The 27,041-nt window shown below is 44.7% G+C and overlaps 1 protein-coding gene across 6 annotated transcripts in view; it reads right to left on the minus strand.

Moving 5' to 3' along the window:
* SRGAP2 (SLIT-ROBO Rho GTPase activating protein 2) overlaps positions 1 to 27,041 on the minus strand; it is a 212,361-nt gene that overhangs the window by 96,675 nt on the left and 88,645 nt on the right. For all 6 annotated transcript variants that reach the window (XM_075910141.1, XM_075910137.1, XM_075910140.1 and 3 more), the window contains one exon: positions 9,397 to 9,559. Coding sequence is in view for 5 of the 6 variants with exons in the window: in XM_075910137.1 (XP_075766252.1) it covers positions 9,397 to 9,559 (163 nt within the window). In the remaining variant the exon portion in view is untranslated. The remainder of the gene's footprint in view (positions 1 to 9,396; positions 9,560 to 27,041) is intronic.

The raw sequence follows: 27,041 nt of genomic DNA on the forward strand, positions 1-27,041 counted from the left end.
AGATTTTTTTTCCCCGTCAGTTTTTGTCCCCTCATTAGGATATGACCCCACCACTAGTGTATTTATGGCAACAGAAAATAACATGATGTATTTTCCTGTCTGTTCCATTCAACAGCATCATTAGTAACAGAAGTAACATGAAAGAAAGCACACGGCAGAAGGTGATTCAGTAGCAATATGTCCAAGTGCAGTATACCACCCACCACACCCCCGTTAGTGACAATTTCACACTATATATATATTCACTGTGTAAGTTGTATTGAAAGATGAGGAGTCCAAGCTTAGAACCATCTGATGGTTTGGGTATTAGTCTAATTAAATAATGAAGCAAGCAAATGATCTGCAAGTGCTAGATTTTAAAAATATGTATTAATTGTGGTTCCCACAAGATCTAAGGAACATCAACATTTTAACGCATGTCAGGTATTGGGCAAGTGTCTCTTAGAAAATGAATGGCGTAGTATTGCTTCACCGATTGCCAGAAAATTCTGACCAGTTCTCATTGTGGATTGTCATTTCACATCAAATACAGTGCACCACACGCACAGAGCACCTTTCATAACCCAATCACTCATGTACTGCAGGGAAAGTGAGTCTAAGACTCACTTATCAGGCTGTGGTTTTCACACTCCACTGTTTCATACTTCTTCCTCTGGCCTTTTGAATATGGGCACAGACCTGGCCTGAGAGTCACTGGACAAGGAATCCCACGTTTCTGAAGCAAAATTTGCAGGAATACTGTAGTCCATAATTGAAGCTGGATTTGCTACTGGTATCTTAGTATCAGTCCCGTTGAAAGAGATTTCAGCCACAAAACAGCAGGATCACGGATGTTGCTGGACTGAAGAGCCGGGACACTGATGGCCAGGGAGCCCTGCGCCAGGCTTGCAGCAGCCAGACCAGCAGCAGCTGGGGAACCCCAGCTTCAGGGAACTTCACACCCAGCCAAGAGAAGTGGAGACCGAGGTGGCCAGGTAGCTCTGGTCCCAGGGAGCCCCAGCGCAACCAATGGAAAGGGGACTGGAGTCTGTGCCCGACAGCAGCAACCAGAGCCCAACAGCAGCAGGACCATGGCCAAAAGCAAAGCGGGCAGCAGTATGGGTCAGCAGCCTCGGAGGCTGGTGGCAGCGAGCCTCCCCAGCAAATTCCCTTATTTGGGACCCGTCAGGTACCCAGGGTGTCAGACCAGGGAGCTCCAACATGCAGTTAAATTCTGAGTGCATCTCCAATTGAGTTTTTGCCTAACGGGACGGGATTCAGCCGAAGGACCCACTGACAAGGCCATTTTCTGCTATGGTAAAACTTCCAACAACGGAAGTCAACTTAAAAGTAAAATCATAGCAGAAGTATGATCTCTCAAGGCAAAAGAACAACAGAAAAGGACAGAACACAGGTTCTGAAAACATTCTCTCTAGGCAACAGTTCAACGAATCCTGCAGGCACAAAGATTGCCACGCGGCATCTATCCTTACCAAGAAAAACTAGACTAATTATCCAAGAGACTCCAGGTTAAATCATTTGTACTGAGGTACCTAGGAACCGAAAGTCATTGTGGTAGGTGCTGTATAATCAGAACAAGGAGACGGTACCCACCTATCCCAAAGATTGTACAATCTACATTTAAGACCAGAGCCAACAGGTGGACGCAGGCAGGGAAACAGAAGGAAACAAGAATACTAGTTAGAATGGGAGGCAGTGATCTCAGTACACCATCAGTTCAACTGCTGAGGTTTTTTTCACGACGTCCAGAAAAACGAGTTATGGAAATAACTGGAGAAGAACAAGACAGCTTTGCGGATGTTCATGGGAAGCTTATTGAAGGTGTGTGGGGCAGCCCAAGAGAAAGCATGTAAGTGCTTGTTTGAAAATGTAACACAATGAAGGATGTCCGATCAGAGGTGGGAATTAACATCTCAGCCACACAGAGGTAAGTACACAGTGGACAGGCTGCAAAGGACCTTGAAACTCAAGACAAGTTGCTCAAGTGTGATGCAGTGGAATGGGCAGCACTGATAGTGTCAGGTTTTGTGCTTTTACTGTAAAACACTGGTGTATTATTTCAAAAGGGTAATTCAGCCTCTATTTGAGCATCAGGAAATAAGGTCATGGGAAGAGGCAGAGGATATATCCTGGAAGCCTCCTGTGAATGAAGTGGTTGCTGAAGCAGGCAGACTGACTAGATTAACTGTGTTTCCTCAAGGAGATATGTTCCCAACACTTCTTTAACATTTTGCTTCCATCTCCGTTGATAACTTACATCTTCCACATGAGTGTGAAGCAAATTATGGCACCAAGAAACAGCTACAGTGCTACACAAATACTCAACTAGACTTTTTTGTTCCAGAAAGCCAGTCAGCTGGAAGTACTAGAGAAAAATATGTCCAGAGACTGGATAAAAACCCAAGACTTCAGTATTCTATGTAAAAAGGGTTTTACTTAAACACTAGAGATTCGTTTCCTTTGAGGGAAGACTCAAACAAGCAGCAGATTAATGAGACCAAACAGAAAAGGCTTCTCCTGTGCATGTGCATAAATAATATCAAGGGACCCCACTAACGAAAGTCATCAGTAACGTGGAGTATCTGATAACTATACCAGAAATATAAAGCTTATGTGATGCAGAGAAATCAACCAAGCGTCAGCTAGGGGATAAAGAGAATGGGGTAAGGGGAGGAAGACGGGGAATCAAGAGAACCAACTCAAATGGAAGAGGGCGTAATTTTTTTTAAATGCCATACTCCAAAAGGATAAGAGCAGAGTAATCAAAGGAGTGCCTCCTACAAAGATCGAGGGAATCAAAAGCAGCCTGCACAAGAATGGAGCCTAACATCAAAGCCATACATTCTCTCAAGGCAGGCAGGAAGAATATCAGAATGGAAATGAAGGCTGAACCCTACGGTATCTAAACACAAGGCTACATCATTAATTATGGGAAGAATAGAAACAATTTAACTCCCTCCCTCGAGGCACCAATTTGTTGCTATTATGGGCCAGACAGGATCTAGAATTTCCACTTGGTTTGGTTTATTCACAGAGAATGGCCACCTATTCGCCGATAGATCTCCTGTTACCTTTCTTATAAAAATTGCGCACACAGTTTTGAGCCCAATGCTACCACCGTTACTCACACAAGTAGCTTCAAAAAAAGCCAAGGGAGGTCAGATTCCAACTCAAGTCAATGGGACTAAGTCACATGAACAATGGGTACAGGACCAGGCTCCTTTCGATTTAGAAATTATTTCCCCTCAAATACACAATAGTCTGTGGCTGCAAGCACGGAGGCAGAGCATGGGAAGCCGGAGCACTTTCAAGCTTGCTGTCCCAATGAGGCAGTACTGGAGCAACCTACGCGGAGTATCTCTGGCCGGCTCTTCCTGTAGAAGCGCTTGGATTTGGCACCCCTTTTTTCGAAGAGGAATTTTGTTTCCTTTGGTTTTTAAACCCTTTGCATTCTTTGCTTTTTGCTGGTTGCAGTCACTCTCCAGAGTATCCAAGACCACCCGCATTGCAAACAGCTGACACACCCTGGTACTCTGTGTTTAAACCTTCTACAGGGAAGCCTCCGAGCAGAAGCTAACCTGACTAGAAGCCAGTGAAAAACACAAGCAATACATTGACTGTCTGACACCATTTGCATGTTGGCTTTGGCAGTAAATCTGACTCTCCTTATCAGCAAAGATACCTTTGAAGTGGTTGGCAACTTTCCATCTCGTTCTTCACATCATATTGCAACTCTGAAAAGGGATCTCTTCATTTTAAGATACGGAGAGAAAAGCTTAATTCGACAGAGGCAGACCACGTAATCCTCAGGCATGGCAAAGCCCAAAACTGCTAGATAAAAACAGCCTCAGTCATGCAACTGAAGTATAACTACTACTGGAATGTCAGAAATTAATTGATATTCAATAAAAACATGCCAGAGCTTGACAGCTAGCAATGCAGCATCCGTCTTCTAACACTTCCCTTTTCCAACAGAGGGGTTTTTGAGTGCAACACAGAAGGATTTGTCTCAGCGGGTAGATTTTCTGCCAAAGGGCTGTAACACCTATTCCCAGCAGCTGGAGACAAAATCCACATTTCCGAAAATATCACAGCTGCTCATTCAGTCAAAGATTCCACAGCAAGACTGGATCCTTCCATATGGGATCCATTGTGGCTCAGGGGTCTCAGACAACAGCTGTGACAAAGTGCCTTGTTTCTTTCCAAGAGTGGGCCAGCAGTTGTGACTTCTCTCTCTCTCTCTCTCTCTCTCTCTCTCTCTCTCTCTCTCTCTCTCTGTGAGCCTTATCAAGCCATCCAGACCTTTGTAGCCTCAAGGCTAGATTATTACTGCAGGCTCTGGGTCCTATGCTGCTCTCCTGTTTACTTCAGGGTACAATCCAACGTGCTGGTTATAAGCTATGAAGCCCTAAAACACAGAGCCCCCCCAAATTGTTACCAAAACCCCTATTGTAAAGTCATGACTCCGAATCCATTATCTCTGCCTTAGGCGGACTAGGACATATACCACATCTCTCAATACATTCCACTGTAGCAATTGCAGCCCACTGGGGTCACTCCCTGCGTGTAAATCTCTCCGCAGCTAGTCACAGGCCTACTCAGGGTACGTCATTTAAATTTACATGGCTGCCGCGCTGAGCCGACAAACAGCTGATCAGCTGTTTGTTGGCTCCAGGCACTAGTCTGGACACTCCCCTGTCAAAATGAAAGCCTTTTACCAACATCCCCTGTAAACCTCATCCTACGAGGCATAAGGGGGATGTCGATAAAAGGCTTTCAGGTCTGCGCAGCGCGTCCAGACTAACGCGCGGAGCCGACAAACAGCTGATCTGCTGTTTGTCGGCTCAGCGCGGCAGCCATGTAAATTTAAATGAAGCCGCAATTATTTAAATCGCGGCTTTATTTCCCTTTGCCTGTCTAATCTACATGCCTCCATCGACGGAGGCATGTAATCTAGACACACCCTCAGTGAATTCTCACTTTCAACAGGAAAAAAAAATGGGTATTTTCCATGTGATTTTGCTAGAGAAAATATGTAAAAACATGAATTTGTACATGTTCCAGAAGAGACGTCACCACAACATGGCGACAAACAGCAGCAACATGTTAGTGCAGAATGACGTTTGAGAGCTATCCTTATTCTGCAATTTCATCTCTTACACACACACACACACACACACACACACACACACACACACACACACATTGTAGGTAGGGAGGAAATATTTCTAACTTATTTCTTGCTTGAGAAGAAAAATCATCACCTGGCCTACAGGGTAAGCATCTCTGTCCACCTCAAAAGGTTTCATGGAAGTAAGCAAGGCTGCAGGTGCTGGCAACCTTGCAGAGCCAGAGTTCTGAAGACACTGCTTTCTTCACTCAGGACGAAGAACAGCCCTTATAAAGCCAAACACGCTTTAATCAATGTTGGGATCCTTCTCCAGTTTTCTTATATACAGGACAAACTACATGGAGTCGTGCCATTTGAAGAGGTGAGGAGGACTTGAATTTTCCTATGATCTTCAGCTACATATTAGAGGTAGAGGTGCCTCTAAATCCAACACAGATTCACTGTGTTACTCTGACTTGAGCCACAATGAAAGGGCAGCCATGTCCCACATGAGGCAAGCCACTGGCAATATTATCCCAATGGCTACATTTCCCTGTACTGACCATAAAATAAAAATCCTTGCAGTAAATCAAGCTAATAGCATGTGTGATTGAAATGCTCCCTCCAAAAAGGCAGATTTCACTACACCAACTGCTAGAGAGAAAGATGCTGTCATTACCTTATCTCCCCTGCACCTCCTGGACAAAGTAGGTCTGTTTTACGACAGCAAGAAAATCAGCCTTTTTACCAGTGGCATTCTGCTGCGATAACCGCCACTCCCACTACATCAAAAGGATGGAGAAAAATAAACCTCCATTTAAACACAAGAGAAAAAGTCTGTATGGATACAAGCCTGGTGCAGGATGTTAGTTTCTCCATTTGTAATAGTGGTTGTTTCCCAAAAGAAATTTCTGCCAGTGCCACACACCACATACTGAGCCGCTTCCTGCCTTCTTAAACTATCTTCCAGCTAACTGGCCATCATTCCTGCTGAGAAGGATCTGGGGAGGTACAGCGGAGTCCAGATTGAATGAGAGTCAATGTGAGGTAGCTGGAAATAAAAAAGGCTAATATTCCATAGTATATTAACAGGAGTGTCCTATGTAAGAAATGGCTGTCGTTGCCTGCTCTGCTCAGTGCAGATGGAGCTTCAGCAGGAGTATTGTGTTCAGTACTGGATACCAGGCTTCAGGAAGGATGTAGACAAATTGGACGGAGCCCGGAGGAGAGCAACAAAAATCATGGAGGCTTAAAAACCCTGACTCATGAGAAAAGGTTCAACATCTGGGCAGGTTAGCTTGGGAAAAGATCAGGGGAAGGGGAATGATGAGCTGAAAACAAATCCCTTCCAATATGCTAAGGGATGTTAAAGAGAGGATGAGGATCCATTACAAGTAGCACAAGTAGTCATGGGCTCAGTGGACAGCAAAGGAGAATTAGATTAGCTAAAAGGAAAAAACATTTCTATCTAAGTAGTTTAACACTGGCACAAGCTTCCAAGAAAGGCTGTGGAAGCTCTGTCACTGGAGATTTAAGCATTAGACCAGTGGTCCCCAATCTTTTGGGGCTGTCGTGCGCCCAAGGCTGGAACCACGCGCCCGGAGCAGAGGCCAACCTGGGATCTATGTACTAAATTCTATCTACTTGGGTTTCTGACATGGAGCAATGTCCCACTTCATTAGACTGAGAAGATGCTTTCCCTCACTCTGAGAAACAAGCCAAGTTCTTTTAAAAAAAGATATCTACATCAAATCCCATTCATTAAACGGCCGACCAAAGAATGGGATAAGAACATGTTTGTACAGGGGAGGAGAGTATTGAAAGTGAGAAGGTCAGTTTCCAGACACACAAGAGAGTTTATCAGCTTCATAGGACTTCCTCTACCTCACATTTTCTCAGCCTTGGTTACTCACATGTTCCCACAAAGCTCCTGTTGAAAACTGAAGAGGAGTGATTACTTATCCTCTGGAAGGATTAGGGGAACTCCCATTCAATAATCCTATATAAGTATCTAATCAACTGTAATTTAATCACCCAAAGGTTTTAAAAGGTCAGAAAAAGGTCTCATTGTGACATTAATTGAAAAACACTCATTCCATCGCTACTTGAGAGGCACCTGACAAACACACGTCCTAAATAAGTCCAAGAAAACATAAGCCTGAAGCATGTTATTTTTCTTAAACTTTCTGCTTCAGATTACAGTCTGCTACATATTGCTGCAAGAGCATTAATGTTCAGCAAACAGACTCATACCCATTCCATCACACAAGCCAGCAGTCACCCTGCCTAATAAGTTTCCATAGTACAGGAACTCTGACCACTTCTAAATCCTGAGAATGCTAGATTAGCCTGCCCCTTCAAGTGAATTTCTTGTCCTGGTGCTTTATATACAATTGCAAAATGCTATGCATTTTGCAGTAGTCTAAATCTCACCACATTGCAGAGTGTTTCTTAACTGATGAGTCTCTTAACTAGTGAAGAGCACATATGGATCTTCATAAAGTGATGGAACACATTCTCTTAAAAAACAACAAGTGGTCTGGTAGCACTTTATAGACTAACAAAACATATAGATGGAATCATGAGCTTTCGTGGGCACAGCCCACTTCTTCAGATCACCGGAGTTTTTACTGTGCTGTGCCCACAAAAGCTCATGATACCATCTACATGTTTTGTTAGTCTATAAAGTGCTACCAAACCATTTGTTGTTTTTTCCTGTACAGACTAACTCAGCTACCACCCCCTGAAGCTTCTGAACATTTTCAGGACGTTTCAAGCAGCTGTCAAGACCACAGTGAAAAGCTGATGAAGGCCCCAATTACTGTCAAGATTTCACCTGAATAGATTTACATTTTAAAGTCACATAAACACAACTTGTGTCACTGATTTTAACATAGCACCAATTAGGACCACAGGAAAGCAAGAAGTCAGATATGAAAGTCAGTCTGGAAATATTGCCAAAACTCCTCGTCTGTCTCCCAACATGTAGCGTTACAGCACTGGATGAGTGTCCATGTAATTATGCCTTAGCTAGCCACAAGAAACTCTGTAGTACTTTTGTCCAACTCGGTTACAATGGAAAGAATGCTGAAGAATCAAGACACAACCAAAAGATAGAAAATGTTTTGAAACCTGTGCAGGTTTAAGTAAGCTAAATCAGACAGATGGTACAACCATCAAGAAAACTCCAAAGAGACCAGTGCATTATTATTTGAAGTTGTTCTTCCAAATCTTCTACATCATATTTCATCAACTGGACAATCACAGTTTCTTAACATGCAAGTCACCCACTCCCACTTCCCAACCCTATTTCCAAGTGTGCTTGCAAGAAGTCATTCCTAAACATGCTTTTTGCTTTGTGGTTTTCCCTCTTGTTCTCCAAAGGGCAGTTAGGTATCTAATTTTCAAAATGCTTTTCGTCAACATTTGGCAAGATGGAAAGAAAACCCAAAATAGGTTTAACAGAAATCGCTCCATTGCAGACACAGGTTTGTAATTAGAAGGCTGTAATACACAATTGTTGGCAGTTTATTCCTATTATTTAAGCAAAGACATCTGAAACAGAGCCAGGCTCTATTTTGGATCTATGGATCTTAGTCATAGAGCCTCAGAGGCTCGGGCCACTCAGTAAGACTTGCACTGCCCTGTACCACTGTTCACATGGTGATTTTGTTCTCAGCAAACTGGGCTGCAGAGTCACTCCTTCACTTTGTTACACACTAACCTACTGCGTAGACAAACCCACAGAGTTCAAGGACAGAAAGGGCTAGTAATCATCTAGTCTGATCTCCGGATATTAGAGGCCATTGAATCCCACTCACCTACCACTGAATAAATTCAACAACTGAGAGATTCCTTTTAGGAGAATCCTAAAGCTGCAAAAATCAGCATGTAATTGCACCAGCATCAAAGGAAGCCTCAGCTCAGTAGTGATAGATACCTTCCTCCTCCCATCCCCCTTCTGTTCTGAAATTTGATTTGTCCTTTTCATATGTGTTCATTTTTTAAATTGTATTTTGGTATATATGGTTGTGACAATTTTCTTCCACTATTTGATCTGAGGAAGTGGGTCTGGCCCACAAAAGCTCATCACCTAATAAACCATCTTGTTAGTCTTTAAAGTGCTACATAGTCCTGTATTTTGCCTCAGCTCAGTAGTGTGTGCTGAGAATGGATTTGAGAGCTGCAGACAGGATAGTAAGTCAGCAAGGCAGTTCAGAAAAGACACCTGAAGTTTCACTTTCTAGAGTAGCAAAGAAAATATGGCTGCTGCCGCATGCCGTTACCTTCTTGAAGAGTCGCCCAGAGTCTTCGCTGACTTGGACAAAGCGAGGGATGATATTGTTCAGATAGATGTCGCTGAGGGTTGTATGGTCCCTGCTCTCTCGCTTCACCTGGTTTAAGAGGAGATTCCAACAATTGACTGGAGACAGGACATTCTGATCCTTCCTGCAGGGAATGCAAAATAGAAACAATGGGTGGGGGGGAGGACAGGACTTTACGTCAAGCAGGCTGACATGATTCAGCTAAACACACATTCTATAGATGCCACATCAGAAATGCAGCTATTGTAACATCCCACATGGAGCTCCTAAGGATCTTATCTCCTAAAAGGTGTGTGTGTGAATGTTGATACCAGTGACAGGGAGAGAGCGCACTACAGATTGAGGAACTGTACAAGCTTTATCCACAGACTTCTTTGTTGTTTACAGTTTAATCAGATTTTAGCTATCCCCTTATTTAGGCACCAGCCACACTGGCATCAGAATAATCTTACCTACTACTGCACAACGTTTAAACAAAGCAGCTGGTAGCCAGCAGCCAGATTCTAGCAACGTTTCCTCTGACAAATGCGAATAGTTTTCTTCAAACACATTAAACAGGTGTGTCCCTCATCAACAATCCTTCCATAATTATAACATACTTCCAAGTCCAAAAACATTAATCCTCTCCCCCTGGTGGTTGGGTGACCTGTAGTAGAACTCTAGCAGCAAAGATAATGTTTCAAGTGTTTAGTAAACTAGCATAGGTCTGTTCCTAGCATGTACCAGGGATGCTATAGTGTATTCAATTAACCGATTATTTGATAAACAAAAGCTTATAGGTTAATACTATAGACTACACACATTTCCCTTTCCCCTCCCCGAGAGAGGGGCTGTCACCCTGCGCTGCTGCCTCTGAATCAGAGGCAAAAGCACAGGGAGACAGACAGCCAGTCTATGAGGGGAGCTAGTTTTTAAACTGCATCTCCTCATGGACCAGCTCCCACCTACCACCCCGCACAGAGGGGCAGGGTACACGTCAGGAGTGGGGCCAGAGTGCACTAGCTGCCAGCCCCACTCCCTGGGGGACTACAGAATAGTCAACTAACCGATAAGAATTCATGAGGTTACTTGACTATTCAATTAACTGATATTTAACATCAGTAGCTTGAACCAAAGGAAAAAAAATAGACAAGCTTTTGCACTAGTGCACTTTCCTTTCAATTAAAAAAAGTGTGTTCTGGATCAATTCTCCATTCAGCAAATCTGAAGCCTCTTATAATACTAAAACAAAGCTAAGCTTCTTTGCACAGAACAGTAAATGATTATCGCTTACCTTACCCAAATTCAACAAAGAATTCAGCACCTTCCAGGTCACTGCCCTCACCTGGGCAAATAATGTTCTGACTGAATCTTTATTTCCAGAAGCAGAGAGCAGAACATGTTGTCATGAACAGTTTACAGTGATTCTGAGAAATAGCACACAATGCTTCTTTGATGATCTCCCTCTGATCCCTCACACAAGTGCTTGCTTTGTCCAATAGCCCACTCCAATTTTTGTAACTACAAACTAAAGATCAGATCCCAATATTATTCAATTTCAGCATGAGGAAAGGCATTTCAAAAGTTGTATGGAGTTTTGTACCTGAACCATCAGAAAAATTATAGTCTTCTCCCCTTTTGCTTCCTAAAAAGTCTAAATTTAAGGATCTGCTCCAAGCGTACACAATGAAATAGAGACCTCTAAAAAAACACCCCTTATACATTTTCTTAACCCTGCCAAATTCTCATGAGGAGTGATAGATTAGTCAGCTTTATTTTAACATTATATTGTGTGTGTTTTTTTATTTGGCAAGGGACATGGTTTGTAGTATAAATGTAATATTAGGTACACATTTTAAAAGATATTAACCTAATACTGCAACAAAAGTTTTATCAAAAGTCAGACTACTCTGACTTACAGACAACAGAATCAGTTTGGTTGCATGTGGACATAAGTCGGGGGAGAATTTGGTTAAAAGAATCATTTAGCTGTTGGGTTGCTAAGTGGCTTAATTGCCTAAAAGACTAGCTTTACCCACTGTGCAAATGCTTACTGAAACAGTTTCAGCACAGCATCTGCGTTTACAAAAATTGTTTCACTACATGTCGTTTTATAAACAGTTATTTTAGAATGTTTTTGTTGGTTATTTTGAATGGAAAAATTCAACAAACAAGGAGATACAGCTACTATATGCGTTTCTGAGTTACTTCTATTGCATTTAAACCTACTCTCACTAATAAGAGTAATGCAGGGATCTCCCACCTTTTTAAGCATGACATCACTTTAATTTAAATGCAATCAAACCCAAACACTCTTGCCCTGCCTCCTTCCTGCCCCCTGCTCACTCCATCCTCACTCACTTTTATCAGTTTGGGGGCAGAGGGTTGGGGTGCAGAGGAGGCTGCAGACTCTGACCTTGGGCTAAAGTATTTGGAGCGTGGGAGAGGATCTGAGCTGAGCCTGGAGCAGCGAGTTGAGGTGTAGGAGGGGGTTGAGGGTACTGGTTCTGGGAGGGAATTTCAGTGCAGGGGGACTCAGGTCTAGGACAGGGGTTGGGGTACAGGAGAGGTTCAGGACTGGGGCCGGAGTCTGGAATTCAGGCTCCAGCTGGGCACCGCTTACTGCAGGTGGCTTCTGGGTGGTGGTGCAGGGGACTATGGCAGACTTAACCCTACTTTGGCCCTGCATCACTCCCAAAAGCAGCCAGCCAACTCTCTCCATCCCTTCCCTTCCCCCCCCCTCCCGCTCTGTGGAGATGAGGTACAGGGTAGGGGATAGGCACCCTGACATCAGCACCCCCCTCCTCTTCTTCCCGAGAGGCTCCCAGGGACTGGTGGGGCAGCTCCAAGCCAGAGGACAGGAGCATCATGGCAGTGCTGAAAGGGGCAGATGAAGTGCTGGCACTTTTGGCCAATCCTGTCAGGATCACCTGTCAACAGCTCCAAGATCTACCAGTAGATTCCGATCTCCTGGTTGGTGACCACTGGAGTAACATCCATAGTTTATCGGGGGAGGGGCTACCTGAGCCCATCATCTTGGAATTTTCCATTTGCTTTTCCACATTCTATTGCGGCCTTTCCTCTTTGTTCATAGTGGACCACAAGTTGAATATGAGTCAACAGTGTGATGCTGTTGCAAAAAAAGCAAATATGATTCTAGGTTGTATCAACAGGTGTGTTGTAAGCAAAACTCGTGAAGTCATTCTGCCGCTCTATTCTGCACTAGTTAGGCCTCAGCTGGAGTACTGTGTCCAGTTCTGGGCGCCACATTTCAAGAAAGATGTGGAGAAATTGGAAAGGGTGCAGAGAAGAGCGACAAGAATGATTAAAGGTCTAGAGAACATGACCTATGAAGTCAGGCTTCATGAACTGGGCTTGTTTAGTTTGGAAAAAAGAAGATTAAGGGGGGACATGATAGCGGTTTTCAAATATCTAAAAGGGTGTCACAAGGAGGAAGGCGAAAATTTGTTCCTCTTGGTTTCTGAGGACAGGACAAGGAGTAATGGGCTTAAAGTGCAGCAGGGGAGGTTTAGATTGGACATTAGGAAAAAATTCCTAACTGTCAGGGTGGTCAAATATTGGAATAAATTGCCAAGGGAGGTGGTGGAATCTCCCTCTCTGGAGATATTTAAGAACAGGTTAGATAGACATCTGTCAGGGATGGTGTAGACGGAGCTTGATCCTGCCTTGAGGGCGGGGGGCTGGACTCGATGACCTCTCGAGGTCCCTTCCAGTCCTATTATTCTATGATTCTATGATTCTATGATTCAGTGAAGAATGAGGTTACAAAAAAAGCCACATTTATTGCCAACACAACAAAACAAGGACAACATCCTTGCCTCACTGCATAGACAATAAAAGTGATAAGTTGCACAATTTAAGTATAATGTTTTAAGAAACTTCATTTCAGAATGCAAACCAAGAGCTAAGCAGTGATTTTTCTATAGTACCTGAGGGATTCTGCAGCATGGTTTTGGATGGGTGCAGACTAGGCTGGTTAGCGTTACTGGAATAATTAATCTCCCCCTTCTATATGGCTACCATGTGTTTTTTCCTATGCTGAATAATTCATGGAGGAGATAAAGTTTAAAATATTGTAAAAAGCCAGGCTATGGCAAGAATGTGTGAAACAGTTAAGAAATTCCCTGAAAAACTCACCTCTACCACAACAAAATAAAAATGCATAATTGAATTTCTCTTACCAAAACAAACACATCAAAATTCAACAAACGGCTCATTAGGCCGAAAACTTGAAAGGCATTTGATAGGTGTCTGTTTTAAAGATCACAGAAAAGGTTGGCAAAAGAGCAATGTCACTTGCTTACTGCCGTGCTGTTCTAAAAGGACAGCAGAATAGTTCGGAATGCATTTGTCAAATTACCCTTCTTTGTGTGATTAAGCGACACTACAGGGTCTGTTCTGAGGAGAAGAAAAGCCTTCAGATTTCACACTCCATAGTTTAACAGAGACAGCTACAACACTCTCACCCAGGCCCTTTGAACGATACCTGATTGGGGGTGAGGGGAAATGACATATGCATATTTGAATAGGGGGTTTATAATGAAGGCATGCACTCTTGTTTAAAGCAACATAAACATTGATCAAGAATTACAATTACTACCAAATTTCACAAATTGCTGGGTATTTACTGTTGGTAATCCTCCCTGAGGTTCTTAATGGAAATGGTCACATAAAAGAGGAAGAGTTAAATTGTCATCTGCTAATAGCTGTTATTGGAATCCTCTCATTGGAAAAAGAATGCCCAATCATTGAGAAAAGGGGGAAAAAAAAGATATTGGAGGTTATGGTTATAGAAAAAAAGTAACACTTCTTATGTATCCAGCCAAACAAAGAGGGGACAGATGCATGGATATTTTGTTAACTTTTATTCAATACTCATAAGTGCATTCACCTGCCAAAAATAATAGTACGATTTTTTTAAACTATAAATATTTGAGAGAAAACATATGCATGTGGAGACCCTGGTAAGGTGATTTTTATTAGGTCAAGATGAGTTTTGAGCTTTACACGAGAAATGTAAGAAGAATTAAGCTATAACTGAAATAAAAGTAGATCACCAATCCCTCTGCAAGACTACGAAGCAGTCCTCACAAATACAGGACCTATCCTTGATTAGATGGATAGCAAGCCCCCCATGGCAAAATATGTCTCGCTGCAATTCCTAAAATGTGCAGAGAAGCGTCTGCCAGGCGCACGCCAGCAGAAGCAGCTAAAGCAAGGACCTCAGGACACTGAGAACTCAGTACAGTTTGGTTTGGACTTTCACTAGCCTATGCTGATGACTTGTTTGGTCTAAGGATGTTAAATTGTGAGTGACTGATTATTCAATTAGTCAATAGGGCACCTCTGCCTTTGAAGTGTAGCAATGAGGGATGTTAAGGACTAGCCCACTATCCCATAAGCCAATGCTCCTCCTGGCATTTCACTGCTGCAGCACCCTGTGGAGCCTGGGATCAGCTAGGGACACAAACACCCCCACCCTTGCTGACCCCGGGCTTCCAGCATCAGGCTCCGTGCAGCGTTTCAAAGCCTCAGTGCCGCATGGAGCCCGGGGTTAGCGGGGGAGTCCCCAGCTGGCCCCAGGCTGCACACACCATTTCAAAGCGGCAGCACTGCGTAGAGCCCAGGGTCTGGCCCCAGGCTCCTTGCAGCGCTGCTGCTTTGAAATACCCCATCTGCTGCCGCTGCCGACCCCATCCCCCCGTGGCGGCCTCTGATAGAGGTAGCAGGGGCGGAAGGGGTGACTTGTTGACTAGCCTGTCCGCAGTCCTTCACATCCCTAGTTTGTTCCAGTCCTCTTCCACGGAAAGAGGACTTAACCCGTAGGATGAAACCATAGATGAAGCAGTAGAGCTGGACGAGGATGCGGGGCTCACAGCGGGGTCGTCGGGTCTGGCAGGCAGCCAGGAACTGTTCAAGTCTTAAGGTGAATAGCTAGCCTCCGCCACAGATCAACAGGGAGCAGGAAGAAGATGATGAGACGTGCAGTAAGCAGTTCTGGCTTGGGGGGTGAAGCGTTAGGGGTAGAGTACAGAAAGGCAGGAGGCTGGCTGTGTTTCTGTGAGCTAGTGTAGCCCCGCATGGCTAGATGTTATCTCCAAGGAAGGCATAAACAAACACTAAGATGTCCATTGAATTCTGCAAAGAGATGATCCAGAAACAGTGCCTGAGGTACATACTGATTCTCTCTTGCAGGTTCCAGTTCTCTCCCTCACCCCAGGTATGACACTCTCCCATAACATTCTTCAATAATGTTGCAGGAGCCAAAGTGGCACACAAGTGGGCTTCATAAGAAGCAGGGCAACACCTGCTAGGGGGTCGAACTAGGTGTCACCAAATAAATTAAGTAGCAGCAAGTTTAAACCAAAAGGAAGCTTTTCTTGACACAGCGCACAGTTGACCTGTGGAACTCCTTGCCAGAAGAGGTTGTGAAGACCTAGACTTTAGCAGGGTTCAAGAAAGAACCAGATTAATTCATAGAGGTTGGGTCCATCAATACTTATTAGCCAAAATGGATAGGAATGGTGTCCCTAACCTCTGTTTGTCAGGGTCTGGAAATGGATGACAGGAGAGGGATTACTTGATAACTTGTTTCCATTCACTCTCTCCGGGGCATCTGGCATTGGCCAGTGTCAGAGAGAGGATACTGGGCTACATGGACCTTTGGTCTGACCCAGTGTAGCCGTTTTTATGCTAGCATCCAGAAGTAGAGCCTGGGTGAGGCATTAGCAAAAGTGACAGCTGGCTCTGGAGAAACAGAACATTATTAGAATTACTTCCATGCAAACCTGCTGTATTTTCTTATTCCTCTATGCACGCTGCCATCACTCCCTCCCCCTTCCCCCAAACTGAGTATGTCTACCGTGCCTGCAGAGAGGTGTGTATCATGCAAGGACCAGTGGGAAAGTGGCTGCATATGTTGAAAAATATGTTTCACCCTGGAGCAGGAATTTAACAATCCCTCTATTGCTGTAGATGAGACCTTGAGAACTCAACACTTCTCCTGCTGACAGACCGTTCAACTGAGGAGGAGACCCAAGCAAAACAGGGAAGATCTTGTAAGGCAGGTTCTGAACCATTCCTTAACTGAGGTACAAAAAAGGGAGGCACAGCGGCCAAGGGAAAGATAAGATAGGGAAGACTCCACTGAGCGTATGATCAAGCTTATGGAGGAGCAGGCGGAGATGCTCAAGTATTTAATCAAGCTGTAGAGTGATCAGAACCAGCCTCCATCCCCCCTGCAACAGACAGAATTCTTTGTCCAGTAACCCACCCTCTTTACCCACGCATTCCTTTTAATGGTCTGGGAAAGCTCTGTTTCTGCCGCAATCCACTCCCTACAAAAGTGTAACTATGACAGCCGGACCTATACACAGTTATGAGGCTTTGCCCTAACCCAAACCCTCCTTTATCAGCCAACAGTGATCCTTAGGTGTGTGCCTATCATTTGCAGTGATCAATAAAGGCAAACATTTTTAATGGTATGATGACCTGAATTTCCTGTTCCACAACCCATAGCAATTGCTCAGGCTCCTGGCACAGCCTGTTTCTTTCACAGATCAGAAATGGGATGCAGCAGGGAAGCAACCCCAAAAGAGATGCATTCCAGTGCCCCTCTGATGAACAGGAGGAGTGCTGGGATGCACACCCACAGTGCCTTGTTCTGTTGACAACAGAGCTGAAACCGTGGCCATGATCTGTCCAATGAGGGAGCCTGTGTAAACACGCTTTGGTGACCTTTTTTTTTAAACACACTACACAACTTCTACCTCTACACAACACAACTCTGCAGTGTAGGCATACCCTCAATAAATCCAGTTACAATAAAAAGGCACCCACAAACACGGAAACAGTTTGATACTTGCTGTTATTGCATTTTTTACATTCCTTGTGTGTTACACCCATTTCCCTTCACTCTGTATTTAGACTGTAAGCTTGTCAGATCAGGAACCATCTACTATTCTGTTTGTACAGTGCCTAGAATAATGGGGCACCAATACTAGTCAGACTAAGTAATAAACATGATTAATACTACAGCAGGCCTTTGTAGACGTCTACTGGGCTGCCCATAGTAGCAAGCGTTAGATCTACAATACTAAGTAGAGAAGTTTTAAAACAGAAGAATAATTTCAAACCAGCTAATCTGGATGTTTGTTTCTTACCCTTAAAAACATACCACAGGAAATGGCTGAAGCTTGTGATCTGGATTGTTTCAAGGTCTGGAGTATAAGGAAGGGGGTAGAGGATATTCTGGGCTATTAATTTACTCCTAGAGCTTTAATTTAAATAAAAAAATGAAGGGTAAAAGAGCAAAGATTATTTTATTTAACAAAGTATTTGACTTTGTAGTTTATGTGCTCCAATGTACATTCTGCTCACTGAAAAAAGCAGACAGAATGATCACAATGCTGTACTGAAGTTCCAATTGCTAGATATTACGCTACGTAAATTCCTACTGTTTTGCCCCACATAACCCAAAATCTGCGTTTGTTGTGTGGTTAATAATTGTTTGGTTTATTGCTCAACTGAGGAGTTAGTTAACAGAATATTGCCCAGGAAAAGAGGATTTCAGTACCTTATATATTAACATATAGTCCATGTTCTGCCTCTTGCTCCTTCCCATCCTGGCCCCAAATAAAAGTTTTCACCCCAAGAGGAAAAACTGAACAGCATATCTTACTACATTAAAAACCCCTTGACCTAAAGTTGGGCTCTGGGTCCAGCAGAATGTGCTTTCAGCTTTCACAGGACAAAACACACCATCTCTATGAAAGAAAGGACCCATGTAGACTAATGAAAAATTACTGTTAAAATCTGCTGTAAGAGCCACATATTTCATAACACAAGTTGTGAAAGAGGCTGTGGTGACAACTGCGCGCGCGCACACACACACACACACACACACACACACACACACACACACACACACACACAGTTAAATGAACTGCAAGGATTTGTACCATCGCCATGGATTGACAACACCAATTTTTGTTGTGTATATTTTGCCTCTGACATGGCTCTCAAAGCACCATTAATGTCCCCCTTTAAAAGATGGAGAAGCTAAAGCTGAGAGAGATGAAGCTACTTAAATTAGTGGAAAGGTCTAGAAAAGAACCCACCTCTAATGGCTTTCAGTTTCCTGCTCTAACTACTAGAAACCCTGTCTCGAGTTCCTGAGGTGGATCTGTTGCTTCTTTTCTAGTTTACTTTAGGGATGTGAACAGGTAACTGGTTACCCGGTAAGCATCACCCTTACCTGGTGATGCTTATGGAAACTGATTATCTGGTGCCCAGAAGCAGCCTGCCACAGACCGAGGGCTGCTCCAGGAAGGCCAAAAGAGACAGTAGTCCTGCGGGGCTGGGAGCAGTAGCCCCATGGGCTGCAGGGCTGCTCCAACTGGTAAGGAGCATCCCCCTGGCCTGCGGGACCCTGCTTAATCAGTGAACTGATTCAACTTGACGTTTCACCGGTCAACTGATTAAATGGGATTTTACATCCCTAGTTCAATTCTTCACTCCTCTCACACAGGCCAGTACCGAGCTGCTGAACAGCCCTGCTCAGCCAGCACAGCTACCGGCACGTGAAGCCTGCTAGCCAGCCTGCACATTCCATGTCCTCACCCACTAGAAATGTCTGCTCCTGCCTTTCTCCATCACCTCAGCTTTTCCACCATCACCCAAACTTCTCTGCCATGGCTGCTGTCCTACCAATTACTAAACAATTAGGAACCGAGGGATAGCCTGATCTCAAACATGGCATTTCCAATAATGAGCATGCAGAACTAAGGTGGCTTAGAAAGAAAACCATCACCTTTTGGCTCACTACCACCTGGTTGTTCGCTGGATGGCTCTATGCACATTCTAACCATGCTTAATTTGAGAGAGCGGACTAAGTATGCAGCTGCACACAAGGAGCTATGCAGGAGGCTAGCATACCACATGATACATGTGCTTTGTTTGTTAAATAAAACAAGGCACAGAATCTGGCAATCATAGGAGATTAAAAAGTTAAATGGACAATTCCCAGCTGTCCAAACTGCTGCACCGTAACACCCGAAGCTATTCTAAGGCGGCACATAGCAGAAATACCAAGGGCCCACGACAGTTCCGTGAGTAAAACTGCTGGTATTTAATGGCGCCAGACAGCATGTTGACACTGCATGTGGTCATACATGAAAGGCGGTCTTGCAGGAAAAAATAATTTCAAACCCCACATGATTCTAATTGGGATTGTCACCTCAAGAGCTGTGTAGTGAGTGCCACACCCTAATCTCAACCTCAAACAGCCGCCACACAATGCTCCAACAGATTTTTTTTGTTTTAATTCTTTTAATTTCTGTCTGTGGGCTCTGTTAACCCCTTCAATTCCTTGTTAAATTGTATCTGGCATGTATGCAAGTCTATGACCTCTCCAACCCCTTTACAAATAAATGTGGGTCATGTGCTCAGCAGTAGTAAAAGACAAAGGTAAAAGCAATCCCTACACTGAAGAGATCATAATCCAGAGGAGACACACAGGCCAGACAGAATGCACTACAAAACACAAAGGCAAGGATAAATGAAGAGCGAAGGATTTCTTGTAAGCGCTGCTTCATAATAAAAGCCACACACACACACACACACACACACCCCCACCCACCCACCCACCCTTCAGCCACCTCTGAACTGCAGCAGTCTGTGGTGGAATGTGGCATCTGTTTTCACAGCTTACAACCAAGCTATACAACCATTAAGACCAAAAGTTAAAAATACAGTTTCCAGCCATAGCCACAGGCAGAATTGCAGCTATTCTTGCTCACTGAAGTTCTCACGGGGGCTGGCACATTTTATTCTGGTTCTGATTTCAGGTTACTCACAAAGGAGATGGATGTGTAAAAGCTGAATCAACTCCCAATCAGTCCTCTAGGTTTGACAGCATTGCTTCAGAGGGCAATCTGTTTGAACTCGTTTAAAACAGACCTAAGCCTAAAACTGCAAAGTTTGGGTCTGAACTTCCCTTAAAGTTTAGAGGTGTTCACAAAGATTCTGCCCAGATGCAAACTCTCCCTGAAGTCAGACAACAAGATGCTTGAACTGAATATCCAGGGCTTGAACTGAACTCTCTCCCCTCTTGTTTAAAGACTATGCCATGACAAGGGGAAAATCTAGAGAGCTTGTTTAGCTCAGCCTTATCTGTCCTGGATCTCAGCATTTGTGGGGGAAAGTTGGGTAAGGGAGGTTGTGCACAGCTTAACACACCTCACCAAAACAATGGTTTCTTAAGGTATGTAGGGTTTTTGAGAGTTGTTTTTGCCAAGCTCTGCACCATTGTTGTCATCTTACTAATTTCTCATCTCATATCCATTGCGATATTAATGTAGCAGCTATCTTTTCCACCATGAAATCTATAAACTAATGCTCTACCATCCTCAGAACTTAGTTTACATGGTAGGCAGCATTACTGACACTTGCGCACAATGGCTGCTAAATACATGGTGTCAAAAGGAGGGGCGAGGAATGAGTCATTAGAATGATGAAATATTCAAGTCTAATTTATGAGCTATCATGGCTAGAAACAGACAAAAGCTGAATTTGCACCAGGAAATACTACCTGCACACCAGGGATGTTAAATATCGGTTAACTGAATAATCCAATAACCTCGTGAATTCTTATCAGTTAGTCGACTATTCTATAATCCTCGGGGATCGGGGCAGCAGTCAGTGTGCTCTGGCCTCACTCCTGAGGATCCAAGCTCCCCTTGCAGACTAGCTGTCTGTCACCCAATGCTGATACCTCTGATAAAGAGGCAGCAGCACAGGGTAGCAGCAGCCCCTGTCTAGGGGATGTCTGAGCTCCCAGACCCAGGGCAAGCTGAAAATTAGGTTGGCTGCCTGCCACGTGGCTTCTAATACACTTCAAATGTAGAGCCACAGCGGGGGTAGGTCCCAGACCTGGTGTGAGCCAGAACTGAGCCAGGCTGCCTGCCTGCCCAGCTCCTAATACACTTTAAATGCAGAGCTGCAGCGGGATAGGTCTCAGACCCACCGCATGTCAGGAGTTCTGGCCAGCCTGCTAAAAAAAATGTATTGGCTACTGGCTGAGGGGGGCAGGGGAGAAATGCACGTAGTCTATAGCATTAACCTATAAGCTTTTTCTTAACGGTTAATTGACTATACTATTACATCCCTACTGCACACTTCTTATGTCTACATAAGTCTATTGGTGAAAAATGATTTGTCAACTTTCCAAGGGTAGACAAGGCTACTGAGTAGGCCAATGCAACTAGGAGGAGAAATAAAAAACATGTGATTCCCAGTTTCCAATGAAAAACATTTGAAAGGACAAAATTTCACTATAATAGTGACTTGAAATTCATTTTGGGTTAACCCTATTTAATAGTGTACTTACCTACTCAAATATCTTACCAAAGCTCCCCCAAAAAAACCTGCATTCTCCCCTCTGCTTAAATAAGTAACCTCTAAAGATTCTGAAGACCTAAAATTAAATTTCTCTGTAAATTGACAATTTCAATCAGTATCTTAAGAAAGCCTCTGACACTGCCCATGCCCACTATAAATTCAAAACATTCCAAGCATTGACATATATCCTGGCTTTCCAATCCTCCTTCCAAAGATTCCAGTTATGAACATCTGTTGTTTACAAGTGCTCAGCCTGAAATCAGCCAGACTTGTTCTGCATCCTCTACCTCCATGCACACGCTGCCAGAAAGTCATCTCAATTTCATACTGGGATGTCTTGGCCACTCCTCTACTCCGCAGTTGACAGTTGGCATCATACTTCTGAAGATTAGCCTAGTTCTGTAAGACTATTTTATAATTCTGTCTTAAAATAGTCTGCCATCTTCAATTTTTTTTAATTTCTCCTTTTAAGGATGTCACTGAAATGTCATTTAAATATTCTTCATGGTGTTTGCCACCATGGATCAATGTGCAGCTCAAATCCAAGAAGCTTCAGAATCTTGAATATCACTCTGAAAGGGAAAGGGTCGAAGGTGTGAGAAATCCCACACTGGCTGGGTGAACCCTTCAGTCGTAGAAGCTACACTCCTTCTGCGTTTTGATCTGCTTCCTTTAAGGAACCCTCAATCCTGAAGGTTGGTCACTGCCAGGGATGTTACTGTGTATGCACATACCACCCTTGCTGCCTTTGCATCAGAGGCAGCAATGGGGAGGAGGCGGGAGCCAGCTTTTAAGAAGCAGCAGCGTGGGGGAAGTGCATGTCGGCTCCCATGGAACTGCCTGTTGCCCTCCTGTGCTGTTGCTTCTGATAGAAAGCTAGCCCCTGCATATAAACATGTAACCGCTGAATTTTTCAGCCATCACACCTTTACAGCCTCTTCCCGACTTACGAACCGGTTACAGACCAAGCAATTTTTCGTAACTTGGTCCATTCGTAATTCGGACCCCATAGAGTTACATGCGACACTGCTGTTCGTAAGCACAGATCGCGTTCGTAACTCGGGGTCCGCCATTTACGACAGTTTTGGTCGTAAGTGAGAACAGTCATGAGTCGACCGTTCGCAAAATGGGAACCAGCTGTACAAAAATAAACATTTTTTCACATCCCTATTCACAGCAACCTTTACTACACCACATGGTAAGAGTGGTTAGTTCCCTGGATGCCTCCATTTTTTTTTTATACACCTAAAAGGGGCTAGCTTTTGCAAGTGTTGAGTATCCGCCCTTTCAAAGGCAGGCTCCAGCCATTTACCATGCTGGGCTGCAAGGGAAATAGGTCCTATTTTTGTTTTGAACATTGCATCTTCTGAAGGAATATCTAACAGTGGGTACTAAAAATGCTCACCAAATAAGGTACTAATATTCTCTCTATTCAGTCTTCCTTACCTGAAAGTCCCTTTAAAAAGGGTCAATGTTAACAACTCCAGGAGACATGGTCGTGTGTTTAAAAGCAAGCGAAAGCCAAGTTCTCATTCTGATTTATCAACTCAAGTGCCATGTTGGGTAAATCAATCTGTGCCTCAATTTACCAAGCGGTAAAATGAGGACAGTAGTGAATCACCCATAATGGTGAACTATTCAGATGTTCCAGTCAAGGTGGTTATGTCATATTGTGCCAACACACAGTTTCATTAACATCAATTCTTAGCTTATTGCAGACAGGTGGTGGCTCAGGTTTAAAAAAAATCCTCTAAAATAGGGGTGGGAAATCTTTTTTGGGTCAGGGGTTGCTGACCCCCCAGCAAGTAGGTTGTGTGGGCTCCAGCCCCATGGTGGGATAGTGGGGAGGGGGGGGCCGAGTGCCAGCACAGGCTCCTCAATTGCTGGGGGGGGGAGCCCTGAGCCTGGATCCAGTCAAACTGGGGGCCACAGGCTCCCCACTACTTCCCTAAAAGGAAGGGTGCAGCTGCCTCAAACCCAAGCTTATGGTGGGCATGATGCATGTAGTGGACATTTCAGGAGGCAAGTATAAATATGCAGGCCAGATTCAGGCTAGAGATAATGAGGTTAATTCAGTCAGGGATGGTGAGACACACTTCTAGCAGCTGATCTGGAGGTGTGAACACCAAGAGAGGAAAACTGCTTTTGTAGTTGGCTGGCCATTGGGCTGGCCCATTGACAGTCTTTGTTTAATCCTAAAATGGTGTCAAATTTGCAGATGAACTGGAGCTCAGCAGTTTCTCTTTGAAGTCTGATCTTGAAGTTTTTTTGCTGCAGGATGGCTACCTTTAAATCTTCTACTGCCGTGGTCCCCAACACGGTGCCCGCGGGGGCATTTGTCTGCGCCCGCCAAGTGCTCAGGGCTGGCCTGGCCCCAGACACGTGGCGCATGCACGGTGTCGGAGCCAGCCCCAGGGCGCACGGTGAGCGCCGGTCCCGGGGGTGCCGCGGATTGACCCCCCGTGGTGCATGGGGGATGGGAGGGGAGGGGAGGAGGAGAGAGCCCCAGCGCCGGCCCCGGACGCACGGCGCATGGGGGAGGGAGGGGAGAGAGCACCAGCGCCAGCCCCGGGCGCATGGCGCTTGGGGGTGGGGGGGGGAAGAGCGCCGGCCCCGGGCGCGTGGTGCTTGGGGGAGGGAGGGGAGAGAGCGCCAGTGCCAGCGCCGGTCCCGGGTGCACGGCGCTTGAGGGGAGAGCGCCGGCCCCGGGAATGCGGCTATGGGGGGGCCCCAGCGCCCGGCGGGCGAACGGCCACGCCCCCTGGCGCCCGGCAACCCCAAATGGTTGAGGACCACTGTGCTACTGTGTGTCCAGGGAGATTGAAGTGTTCTCCCACAGGTTTTTGTATATTGCCATTCCTGATATCTGATTTGTGTCCGTTTATTCTTTTACGTAGGGACTGTCCAGTTTGGCCCATGTACATAGCAGAGGGACATTGCTGGCACATGATGGTATATATTACATTGGTAGCTGTGCAGGTGAATGCACCAATGATGGTGTGGCTGATCTGGTTAGGTCCTGTGATGGTGTTGCTGGATCGTGTGCCTCAACCTCAGTCGTGCACAACGCAATGCCATCCACAGCCTCAGAAACAACTCTGACATAATCAATGAGGCTAATATAGAAGGTGCTGTTGTCATGAAGAATAAACGGACACAAATGACATATTAGGAATATACAAAAACCTGTAGGAGAACACTTCAGTCTCCCTGGACACACAATATTCTGGCCTGCATATTTATACCTGCCTCTGAAAATTTCCACTACAGCCATCTCACAAACTGGGTCTTTGCCCACGAAAGCTTATGCTCCAATACATTTGTTAATCTATAAGGTGCCACAGGACTTCAAATCTAAACTTTTCTAAAAGAGATGAGAACGGGACTTGAAAAACCTGTAAACAAAAACACCTTTTGGCTTAGTTTCACCTCCACTGCTTATATGAGAATAGTGTCTGGGATGGTTAATTCTGATTTGAACTCAACCACAATTAGGGAGCCTGTGACCACAAAGCAGTCACTCAAAGAGCTGACTAATAATAGCACTATCAAATATTATCTACAGATATATACCCAATGCTTGAAATAGGGACATAAAAGGGGTTTCTAGAAGGAAAGGAAAGGAAACATCTGAGTTTTATAAACACTCAAGGTTCTGCCTCATTTAGATTGACCATTTTTCTAAATTTGTTCAACAAAACAGACTCCTCCCCTGGATAGAGGGACAGTCATGTCACCCATAACATGGCAAAGTTACAACAAAATGTAGCCACATGAAGATATTTCACTCTTGACCCTGGATGCATTACTTGTACAAAGCAAGACTACATAGGCAACTAAGATGTTTGCACAAATAGCAGCATCCAGTATTTGAAAAACAAGGATCATCTCATCCATGCCTGACCAACCTGCTCACCTTCTATGACAAGGTAACTGGCTGTATGGCTATAGGCAAGGCCATGGATGTGATACTCCTTTCCACCAAGTTAAAGTAGTATGGATTGGATAAATGGACTGTAAGATGGATAGAAAGCTGGCTAGATAAGTCAGGCTCAATAGGTAGCCATCAACAGATCGATGTCTGGTTGGTGGTCGGTTTCAAGTGGAGTGCACCCCAAGAGTCGCCTCCTGGGCTGGTTTTGTTCAATATCTTTATTTATGACCTGGATGAGAGGATGGAGTGCACCCTCAGCAAGTTGACTGCAGGACAGGGCTAGGAACCGGAGTGACCTAGAGCAACCGGAGCACTGGGCCAAAAGAAATCTGATGAGAACACGTGCAGAATTCTGTCCCAAGCACACAATAATTCCAAGCACTACTACAGGCTAGGGACTGACTGGCTAAGCAGCAGTTCTGCAGAGAAGGACTTGAATAAAGTGGATGAGAAGCAGATATGAGTCAACAGTGTGACCTGGTAAGGATGTGAGCAACTAGTTGGGATAGTCAAGTACTGACTCAACTAGTTGCTCCTCTTCCCTCCACTGCCTCTGTCAGAGAGAAAAAGCAAGGGGGGGGAGCAGAAGCCAGTCCGGGGTGGAGGGGGGTGAACTGGCTTAAAAGCATTATCTCCACAGGGGGGCAGGAGAGGCAGAAGCACAGTAGGGAAACAGCGCAAGCAGGCATTGCTGCACCTCGCCCTTTCAAAGGCAGAGGTGCAGCGGGACAGCAAGCACTCCCTTATCGACTAATCGAGTAAATGATGGAAATTCCATCACCTACTCGATTAGTTCATTAATCAAAATTTAACATCCCTATGCCCTTGTAGCCAAGAAGGCTAATGGCATATTGGAGTGCATTGGGGGGCATTGCCAGCAGATCTAGAGAAGTAATTATTGGGCACTGGTGCGGCCACATCCAAAGTATTGCGTCCAATTCTAGCCGCCCTTTCCCATTACAGAAAGGATGTGGACTCATTGGAGAGAGTCCAGCAGAGGGCAGCAAAAGTGATTAAGGGGCTGGATCACATGTCTTCTGGGGAGAGGCTCAGGGATTTGGTCTTATTTAATCCACAGAAGGATGGGGTGGGGGATGGGGGAAGAGATTTGATAGCAGCCTTCAACTTCCTGAAGGGGAGGTTCTAAAAAGGATGGAGAGAGGCTTCTCTCAGTTGTGATAGGTGACAGAACGAGGAGCAATGGTCTCAAGTTGCAGTTGAGGAGGTTTAGGTTGAATATTAGTGAAAAAATATATTTCCTTAGGAGGGTGAC

This window comes from Pelodiscus sinensis, chromosome 27 (assembly GCF_049634645.1).
Source record: "Pelodiscus sinensis isolate JC-2024 chromosome 27, ASM4963464v1, whole genome shotgun sequence".
Taxonomy (NCBI): Eukaryota; Metazoa; Chordata; order Testudines; family Trionychidae; genus Pelodiscus; species Pelodiscus sinensis.